The sequence below is a fragment of the Podarcis gaigeae genome (genome assembly GCF_964106915.1).
Source record: "Podarcis gaigeae genome assembly, chromosome: 3".
NCBI classification, from domain to species: Eukaryota; Metazoa; Chordata; class Lepidosauria; order Squamata; family Lacertidae; genus Podarcis; species Podarcis gaigeae.
Window position 1 is genome coordinate 15,659,950 of NC_139680.1, and position 10,690 is coordinate 15,670,639.

The following is a 10,690-nucleotide window of genomic DNA, read 5'->3' on the forward strand; positions in this document are numbered from 1 at the left end:
AACTTTAACTGGGTTAAAAAGCACCCTAATATTCAAAAGATGCAAGCCACAGAAATGAGTCTGGTGTGGGAAAGGTGGCTTCAGTGCTTTAAAACAAGATATAAGGGAGCCAGAGTGTGTCAGGCATTTGAATCTTTCATCTGGAATTGAGAAATCTGAGTTCAGATTCAGCTTGGCCATAAACTACTGGGATGCTAGGAAAAAGTTAACAACTTCTGTCTCAGGAACCCTCTCTCAAAAAGAATAATAATAACAATTAGCAATCTTCATGAAGCTGTCACAGGAGGAAAGGAAAACCCCCCACAATACCTCAGGTCCACGAAAGAACAACTGCTTTCAAATTCCAATCCATCACATTCTTCATAAATTTTGTTGGCTGTTTCGGGAGTGTCACACTCTACAACCGCATAGAAATACTTCAGTCGCTTGAACTGATAGTCTCTCAGTTTTTCCTTATAAATGCTTTAAAGGAGAGAGAGAAATCAAGTAAGGCTAAAAAAATGAAGGAACAATGAAAGCAATTATACTGCAATCCAGTTCTCACAGCTGTCCACAGCTGTGTGGCATAAGAGTATACACCAACATATGAAACTCTTCATGATTATGACCAAATATCAGACACTAGTGCCACAATGCCGGACTCAGTGAGCCAGCAAGGTATTTTGTATCTTAGACCCTAGGAATATGTTCTGATGTACTTTAGAATCTGAGTTCCTTCACAACTATGGATACTCCAGAGCAGCCTTCATCAGCTTGGTGACTCCTGATATTGTTGGACTCCCACCAGTCCCAGCCAGCATGGGAAATGGTCAGGGATGATGGGAATTAGAATCCAGTAATATCCGGAGGGCACCAGGTTGGGCAAAGTTACTCGAGAGCAGGCTTCCTCAAACTCGGCCCTCCATATGTTTTGAGACTACAATTCCCATCATCCCTGACCACTGGTCCTGCTAGCTAGGGATCATGGGATTGTAGGCCAAAAACATCTGGAGGGCCGAGTTTGAAGAAGCCTGCTCTAGAGTCATGTGCCATGATATAGAATTACTTTTGCTGTACTAAAGGGATTGCATTCACACATAAATGGTTGTTGTTATTGTTTTTCAATTGAACAACAGCTCTCATGCTATATCTCTTGGAACTCCCTTGATTTGCAAAAGCATCTTGCTTTGTGGCATCAGGAGCTGTCGTTTGAGACATAGAAGTTCAAAGGTACTCTGAACACATCAAACTATTGGTGAAAAACTTTGAATCCCGTCCCCAGTTTTCCAATCCCTCCTAATGAATAGTTACCCAAACCATGGTAAGAAATCAATGAATAGGTGGCCCTATGCAGAAGTGAGCATGATCTTAAATTCATCGGCTGGTCAGGAACTTAGCGCTAATACAGCCTTCTTCAGCCTTGGATCCCTGGATATTGTTGAACTACAACTCTCATTAATCCCTGATGGCTAGGCTGGATGGGAATGATGGAAGTTGTTAAGTCCAGCAACATCTGAGGAACCAAGACTGAAGCCTTCTGGACTAAAAGAACTGAAAAAAAGAAAAAGAAAAATCAAGATGCAATAGTTTAGGTCTCCCCATACAATTCTACCGGCCATTGTTTATAGAGAAAGCCAGATATATCTCTGCTATAAGAAACATGTGCATTTACATCCCCTAACTTTCCCCAATTACTTATCAGCATTATTATAATATCACCGTATATCTATCTACATGGCACTTGTTCCAAGGGCCCTATGCTCTGAGAACAGAAAGCAATGAATGAACAAAAGTGGCCATGCTCTTTGTGTTCTTTGAAGCATGCTAAACAAAGGTAAAGCTGCATTATGGTAACAATTAAACTAGCAATTTTCCCCTTTTCAGACTTTTAGAATTGATGGCATGTCTATAGCAGCAAATTGGCAGTATTCACCCAGAGGGAGAAAGGTTCCATCTAGTGGTAGAAAGTCATTGTGCAGTATCATGTCAATACTTGTCACTTTGATACCCCAGGGTCATTCTGCTCATCATCCACCACCACGAATGCAACATGCAGCTGTAGTGTTCAGGTTGCTCAACTGGTCAGCCCTGCCTGCCTCCACAAGAAGCAAACAATGAGGCTTAGTGTTACCTGCAAACCAGAACTTGTGTTCGTTTCTCTATACAAACAATGAGTGGAAGCCAAGGAGCAAAACAAACTGAGTGCTGATTCACACTAGCACCAAGCTAAGCCTCTTGGTTTGTTTCTCCCAGATGTAAGCAAGATGTAGCAGAGCAGGAGCAACTGGGCAGTATGCAGAGTGAACCATGGTTTATACCCAACCATTGCTTACTGTTACACGTGAACCAAACTAATGTTAGGTCCACTACATCCCAAATGCTTTGGTGTGAAGACAAAGTTTTTGGAATGAGATACCAATAGAAAAAAATATGTTACACTAGAATCATTTTGATATTGATTACTAACTTTAATTCTTCCTAGGATTTCAAAGGGGTTTATTTATTATTTAGTATATTTATTAAAAGTATATACTGCCCTTCATTTGAGGATCACAGGGCGGTTTAAAACACAGTACATAATACAAAAACAATTACCCTTCCCGACTGATTGGATTGCAATAGCAAAATTTTATATATATGGGGATTATTGTATGTCAGGGTTAAACACCTGTCATTCTCTGTGACATCTTCAGGAAGGCTTAATAGTTCAGTTGGACCATTCACTTCCTCCTCTTTCATTCTCTCTTTCCCAAACTCTGAAGGATAGATCTAGAAACAAAAAAAGGGTGCATGGCATTGTATTAAGTGACTTGAGAGCAGCTTGGGCTTAGGTTTTAAATAATAAATTTCCCCATCTTTCCCTTCTGCCTAAACTATGATTTATACAATGAAATCCACTACTCACATTGCGCTATGAATAGGCCTTTATGCATGAGGCTCAGCTGACACGGACAGCAGTTCATGGTAGACTGCTTTAACAGCAGAAATGTCTTAACTTTTGGTGTTCTGCTTTTATGCCTCACCAGTATACATTTTCCACAGAGTTCTATACTAAAAGATTCCTTATGGATTCCAGAGGGGAGGGGGGATTGCATTTACTGTCCAGTTAAAAGAGCATTCAGTGAACCTAACTGTGCTGCAGAATTGTAATCTTACTCTGATATAGGAGTGGCAAACTTACAGACCTCCCGGTGTGGTTGGAATTCAAAGTTCCATCAGCCTTAGCCAACATGGGCAGTAGTGAGAGATAATAGGAGTTGTAGTCTAGTAACATACAGAGGGGCCACAGTTTTGACACCTCTTCCCACACCTTCACTGCAAGTCTAACCAAGTATTTCCAATGAAACACCACAATTTACAATTTCTCCACCACAATCCATGCTAGTCTCACAGTTGCAACTATTTGCAAAAAGATAGGTAGATTCCTTCCCACTTCCCCAAATATGCATTATTTGCACGCTGCTGTTGAAAACAAGTGCTTACCTTTACAGAAAAGATAAAACCACCTTTAGGTGTAAATGAATTAAGTAAAGCCAGTAGGTCCTTAGCTTTCAGTCGATCCCAGTCCATGTTGCAAACTGCCAATCTACGTGTGATCTGTGTGTAAGAAAATAATTTCACAACAGCTGCCTAAACCTTTAAGGTAACACAATGGACTGCATATATCACCCTAAGCAAACAAAAATGCAGTTATGAAATTAGATTTGTGCACAAAGAGGACTCACAGTAGAGTATGAGCATGGCTACAGAGCTTTCTGCCTTGAAGAACCAGAAAACATCAACAAATTACATATTGACTTTCCTCCTCCAGTAAAGATCATATACCTTTGGCTGGCTGTTTCCTCTTCATATACATAACACATCAGGCCAGACAGTTAACCATTCTTGCTTAATCCAAGGAAGAATCCAGGTCAGCAAGGATAAACTGCTAAATCCACAAAGACAAAACTAAGGGCAGAAGATACAGAACCAGAATTTCAACAGAGGTTCTGCAACTATTTTGAGTGGCTTCTGCTTTAGTTTTATCCTGTTAGAAGTACTGAAATTTTAAATGTGTTATATAGAAATACTAGAAAAACTCTTGTTCCATATGTTAGGCCTTCCTTCCACCCCTAATGAAAAAGTGAGCTGTAAATTTGCTGGGAGTGTGGGAGGCTGCAATCCTATAAACCACTTACTTATGGACTTGCTTTTCATGAGGACTGGCCTTGAAGGAAGGCAAGAAACAAAAAGCACTCTCTACAGAAAGAGCTATTTAAAAGATAATTATGTAGTTAGGTCTTTCAAGATTCCTTGAGCCTTACCGCATCTGCACGAGGGGCATCTTTAGCCAATTCTCCCCATCCATGTTCAACTTCAGGCTCCTTTGGATATATCTCAGCCAAATCCTCCTCCTCTTCATCATCATCAGAGCTGGTTTCTATATTGCCTTTCCCCCTTGCCAAATCTGGCCCACTGTCACTTTCATCTATCTCACTTTCATTTCCTGTTTCTTCTTCATCTTCTGAACCACTTTCTTCTCTCATTTCTCCCTCCTCTCCCAAGGTGCTTTCCTCTTCCAGATCCCCGCTATCTTCTGACTCGCTTTCCTCTTCAGTCTCTTCACTACCTTCCAATTCATCAAGATCAAAGCGCTCCACATTTTCACAAGTTTCCTTTTGCAAGCAATGTTCATTAATATTCTTGCTGAAAGAATTATCTTCCTTTCCTAAATGAAGGGAAAGCAATACTTTTAAACATACATATGTACAATATAGTATTTTCCAAATCTGAATTACGTCCAATTATCCCTCTAAAAAAGATGGCACCTCAGACATGCAGAGTGTGAAGGAGAATGGAATATTGCTAAGATTTTCAGTGGTGATTGAGATGTTCATTGACCAAATTGTAGCTTACAATAACATGCATTCAACTATCTGGGAAACCAAATGTCCAGGACTACCTGTCAAGTGGCAAAAATAATTTTCTATCACACATGAAAGTGGACAAATTCAGTAAGAACCTGTTTTTTAAATGTAAATGTTTTTGATAGCACATTTAGGGAGGAAAATAAACTACTCTCTTTGGTGAAAATAGTTTTCATAACACTGTGTTTTCACGGTTTCTATTTAAAAGAGAGATTCCTGGGGGGTCCATGGATGGGCTTAGGCTGTGAAACTAGGCAAGTTCACACACAAACCCAACACAATAAAATCAATTCTAAGCAGAAAGCTTGTGTGTTTATGTGCATTTTTCCCTGGAGGGGGTTCATAGCTTTCATCAGATTTTCAAAGGGGTCTGTCGCCCAAGAAGGGTTAAGTGCCACTGCTCTAAGTCACAGGTGAGAAACCACGACATGCCGTCCTCAGCCCTTGACCTCACTTCTTGTGGGTGATGAGGGGGGAAACTGGGTAGCAGAAAGAGAGAAATGGCAGTGGCAGCAGGAGAGACAGAAAAGGTGGCAGCCACTAATATGAAACCCCTGGCATAGTACCTCCCCACTGGGACGGCAGCCACTCATAATGAAGGGCTCTCTGCAACTCAATTTAGGGCTGCCAAAGCCAGCCTCTTCTCCTTGTACTGGGAGCCAAAAGTCTGGGGGACATGCTGGCTGCTGGATGACATAAAATGAGGTATAAGCATGATGGCATAGGATCCTGTTTATAGGGATAGGCTAACCATGATGCAGTGGTACTCTGGTGGTGGAGAGATTCTGCTAACTCTTTGTAAGAGACTGCACTACAACCAGTCCCACTGACACTTGGTGCATTGTACAGCCCTAATCCCCCACTAGATTCCGCCATTTATTTCAGGAGTTGAGAATCTGAGGCCCTATAATTCCTATTAGTCCCAGCCAGCATGGCCAATCATCAGGAATGTTGCAAGTTGTAGTCAAGCAACATCGAGAAGATGACAGATTCCCCACCCCAACCTATTTAAAAGTACAGATCTAGGACAGTTTTCCTCCTCAAGTTTAACATATATTACCTCCAAAGAGTTTACCACTAAGTGCACTTCTTTCCAAATCATGTTTGGAAAACTTACTGATCTTCTGCAACACCACAAAAGCAATTATTGTGTTAGTTTTGGCAAAGTTAAACAGTCTCCAATAAAAGAAGCATTGCATGCAGAAAAGAGAGGCATAGAGAATTATTATTCATTTAGGCTATGCTTCTATGCACTTACTTGGAAGTTCCATTGAAACCCACATAGGGGTTTGGATGAGCAAATCTCAGTATATTAAACCAGGATACACATGAGCCTTTTTTTGCTCCTCCCTTCGTGGCAAGGCATTTTATGTAAATTGGGAAACTGCAGGTACCAGTTTCAACACAAGCCAGGATCTTAAAGTCCATTTCAAACCATGGTTTAGGACAATGGCTTATTTCAAAGCTGATGACCATAACTTCCCAGTTCAAATGAAATGGAAAACTATGGTTCATTAGCTACTTCCTGGTTTGACTGCTGCACTCCGCAAAGGGTGAATCAAAGGGGCTTGTGTGCATAAGCAAAAGACTCATGCATATCTTGGTTTGATAAACTGAGGTAGGATTATCCAAACTGGCTAATAAAATATTACATCCAAGAAAAGCTGAGTAAGACTGAGAGACAGGTGCCAAATTTCATTCAACCAACCTAATTCATTTCTCTTATGGTTTACATAACTGTCTATGCTACTATTCACTGCTTTTTCTTTTACAGTCTTCAGGTTCTCAGGATACTTTCTGCTTTGCTTGTTCTGCTTCTTTGGTGTAAGTTCCTTTACTTGTTGCAATTCAATCACTTGTGTGCCTTTTACAGTCTTTTTGGACTTTAACGATTTGCTTTTCTGGCCTTCATTTTTTAAAATACCCAGTTTTAACAATGGGGAACTTTTATCTGTCCCTTTGCTTTCTTTCCCAGAGTTAGTATCAACAGGAGACTTCTCAGATACTCTCTTTTCTTTAGTCTTGGCCTTCTCTCCCTGCGATTTCTTCTTAGTTAATTTTTGGTCAGACTCTGAAAGATCTGAATCTGAATCGGAAAGGTCATAAAAGCGTCTCAGGTCCTCTGTAGAGCTGTGTTGAACAGGCCGCCCTCGCTTATCCACAGTGTACTTCAACTTGAATTTTTTATCATGAAACATGGCCTGAAATCTTTTATCAATTTTGATTTTGCGATCTTTTTCTGGCATTTCCCAAAATCTTGGGTCTTTTGTAATGCGGGAAAACCGCTGGTCACTGATGATCTCCTTTTTAGACTCCATTTTCACACTTTTAAAAAAGCCAAACTTGAACTCCTAAAAAAAGAAAGAAAGAAAGAAAGGTTACATCCATAAACCAATTCTATCACAATGCATCACTCTGAAATTACTGACAGATTTTATTAAGGAGCAAGACAGCACCAAGCATTACAGTAGTTTCACAAGACTTACAGATTAGTAGGAGTAGGAGTAGTTTGGATTTGATATCCTGCCTTTCACTCCCCTTCAGGAGTCTCAAAGCGGCTAACATTCTCTTTTCCCTTCCTCCCCCACAACAAACACTCTGTGAGGTGAGTGGGGCTGAGAAACTTCAAAGAAGTGTGACTGGCCCAAGGTCACCCAGCAGCTGCATGTGGAGGAGCGGAGACGCGAACCCGGTTCCCCAGATTACGAGACTACCGCTCTTAACCACTACACCACACTGGCTCTAGTAAAGTAGGAGTAGCAAACATAGTGCCTTCCAGACGTTGTTGAACTCCAACTCCCATCACTCCCAGCTAGTGGTCATGCTGGTTGCAGTTCATGGGAGTCCAACACCATCTGCATGACATGGTTTGGCTACCCCTAAGCAAAGAAAGAAAGTTACACACCCAAAGAAGCATATGGCACAATCTGGAGGGGCCTATTCAACCTCCTTCCTCACTTTTCAAGTTCCATTAAATGTGGTCTGATCTGGATAGGACCACGGCTTTTGTGAATCTAGTGGCCTGCTCTATCTTCCCCAGAAAAAGGTGCAAATGGAACACCAGCTATAGCCGGTGGAATCCCATCCAAAACAGGCAGTATGTACATCTAACCTCAACAGCTTTTTTTAGTGGCTCAAAGTACCATATTTTTTGCTCTATAGGACACACTTTTTCCCCTCCAAAAATGAAGGGGAAACGTGTGTGCGTCCTATGGGGCAAATGCAGGCTTCAGGAAGTTATCTGCAAGCCTTTGGAGCACGGCGGGAGTGAGGAATATGAGAAAACAGCGCAATGTTTGATACATACATACAATTACACTGATACATACAATTATACTGAATAGCAGTGACTAAGGAGGGTTTCTTACAACAGCTTTTTCCAGGGCAGCTGGCATATTGCCCTTCTTGAAAGGAGAACTCATTATAATCGGCTCCATTCACCAGACATTCCTCTCTGACTATATTAATCAACCATAGCATGCAAGGATTTAGAAGGCAGGTAGTAGCAGTGGACAACTTCACAGTTCCAGGGATCCCATTAACATCTCAAGATGAATAAACAGGACAAGCAGGTGCCATGGGCATATCAACACAACATGTAAATCCAGGTCAGAGTTGAGGTAAAAGACCATAAGATCTTCTTCAGATACTTTATTCTAGGAGCCCCTAGTAAATAAGACGGGACAGGTGGCTACCAGAGGGAGGATCTTTACAATGGTGGCAGCCCAGAAGCAGAGTGCTCTTGCCAGAATGGCTTGTCTGGTGCCCACACTGAAATCTTTCCAGCACCAGATGATTATCTTTTTTATTTTTGAAAAGCTTCCATCTTTCTTGCTTTTTATTTAAAAAATGTAAGTTTTAGATCATTTGCAGTGTTTCCATATTCTGCCACTGGATTTCTTTTGCTCTTGATTTCATATAAATGTTATGCTTTATATTCTATTTTATACCCTATGATCGTTACTTAAAAACTGCTCAGACAACTTTTGTTGTCTGCCTGATATATACTGTAAACAGTGCTTTTTGCTAGAGAAATAAGTGCCAGTAATCACCATGAAGCTGTTACAGTGCATGTCACACTTTTTAACAAGAAAAAATAGGTGCCGGTACTGCATACCCCTGAGTACCCCTAAAAAAGCTGACTGTAAATAAATAAAATCTACAAAATGTACTGCAAAAGCCCCTGGCCTCACCACTGTCTCAAGAACAAAGATGCAATAGGCCTGTAATCACTAGGAATAGTTTTGGTGGCTAAATTTTCACAGACACAGCGATGGCAGAAAAGTAGGATTTCATGTCTGCCATCACACCAAGGAGAAGGTCAGGCATGGGGAGCCTTTGGCTTTCCAGATGCTGCTGAACTACAGCTCCAATCATTCCTGAAATGTAAGTTACTTACAAGACAAAAGCGGCACTCTCCTACCTTTTATCCTACAAGTTGCCTAAAAATATCTCAAAGCAGATTTGTCAGTTGTTCACCACTTTTTGAGGTGATAAAGGCTGCAGCCCAACGCACACCTACACAGAAGTTAACTCCTTCAAGCTCCAGTAAGACTTACCTCCAAGAAAAATATGTGTAGATTTGGACTGAAACATAGGAACAATTTATGCAGGGAAAGCATATATTGATATTTCCCATCTCCATCACCGAAAGGTTACATAGCTGCAATTGTAGTGACTGCACACTGGTTACAACAGAGTACAAAACATACATGTACAGTCATACCTCGGGTTGAAGTAGCTTCGGGATAAGTATTTTCAGGTTGTGCGCTGCGGCGACCTGGAAGTAACGGAGTGCGTTACTTTCAGGCTTCGTCGCTCGCGCATATGGTCAAAATGATGTCACATGCATGCGCAGAAGCAACAAATCGCGACCCGTGCATGCTGCATTCGCTTCTGGATGCGAACGGGGCTCCGGAACGGATCCCGTTCACATCCAGAGGTACCACTGTATTGTGTAACTTGTAGAGTGGTACCTCGGTTTAAAAACAGTCCAGTTTAAGAGTGATTCCGGTTTTTAAAACCGGAAATAGTGTCTTGGTTTGAGAACTTTACCTAGGTCTAAGAACGGAATCTGGACAGTGGAAGGGCACCGGCGGCGGCAGGCCTCATTGGGGAAAGCGCACCTCGGTTTAAGAACGGACTTCCAGAATGGATTAAGTTCGCAAACCAAGGTACCACTGTATTTCCCCAACTGAAAAGTGCAGAAACCAATGGCTTCAAGTTGCAAGAAAGAAGATTCCGACTCAACATCAGGAAGAACCTTCTGACAGTAAGATTTCTGTTTGACAGTAAAACAGGCTTTCTCGGAAGGTGGTGAATGCTGCTTTTCTGGAGGTTTTTAAGCATCTGCCATGTATGATCTAGCTGAGATTCCTGCATTGCGAGGGGCTGGCCTAGATCACCCTCGGGGTCCCCTTTCCAACTCTACAATTCTATGAAGGGCGGTATACAAATTTTATAATAATAATAATAAAATAATAATAATAAACCCTCTCCTGAGGAGCAAAGAGCTGTTAACCCTGGCTAGCTAACACGGAGCAGAAAAGCGTGGTATGCGCACAGGGGGAAAGTACAGCAGCAATGAAATAAAGCCGAGAAAAGCGCCTCCTACGAACATTTACGAAGAAGGTGCCGCTGCCTCCCTCATAAGAGGCGCAACCGCTCCACGGCGCCCACGACACCCGCGTGCTCCCCATACTCACCGCAGCTTCTCCTCAGGATACTCAGGCGCGAGGAACTTCCGGTCTCGGCGGGGGGGGGGAGCGCACAACCTCTCATCACTTCCGAAAGACTGCGCGCCA

At 41.9% G+C, this 10,690-nt stretch overlaps 1 protein-coding gene across 3 annotated transcripts in view; it reads right to left on the reverse strand.

The window, feature by feature from the left end:
• ESF1 (ESF1 nucleolar pre-rRNA processing protein homolog) overlaps nucleotides 1–10,681 on the reverse strand; it is a 29,559-nt gene extending 18,878 nt beyond the window's left edge. Inside the window, exons 1-6 of one of the 3 annotated variants that reach the window (XM_083730206.1) lie at nucleotides 10,592–10,681; nucleotides 6,595–7,234; nucleotides 4,284–4,687; nucleotides 3,463–3,576; nucleotides 2,648–2,748; nucleotides 310–462 (exon numbers count right to left, since the gene is read on the reverse strand). In XM_083730206.1, coding sequence (XP_083586332.1) covers nucleotides 310–462; nucleotides 2,648–2,748; nucleotides 3,463–3,576; nucleotides 4,284–4,687; nucleotides 6,595–7,204 — 1,382 coding nt within the window. In that variant the 5' untranslated portion in view covers nucleotides 7,205–7,234; nucleotides 10,592–10,681. Of the gene's footprint in view, nucleotides 1–309; nucleotides 463–2,647; nucleotides 2,749–3,462; nucleotides 3,577–4,283; nucleotides 4,688–6,594; nucleotides 7,238–10,449; nucleotides 10,568–10,591 lie in introns of those variants that run through there. The other 2 variants (XM_083730205.1, XM_083730204.1) reach the window with 2 other exon arrangements.
• Between the last annotated feature and the right edge of the window lie 9 nt (nucleotides 10,682–10,690).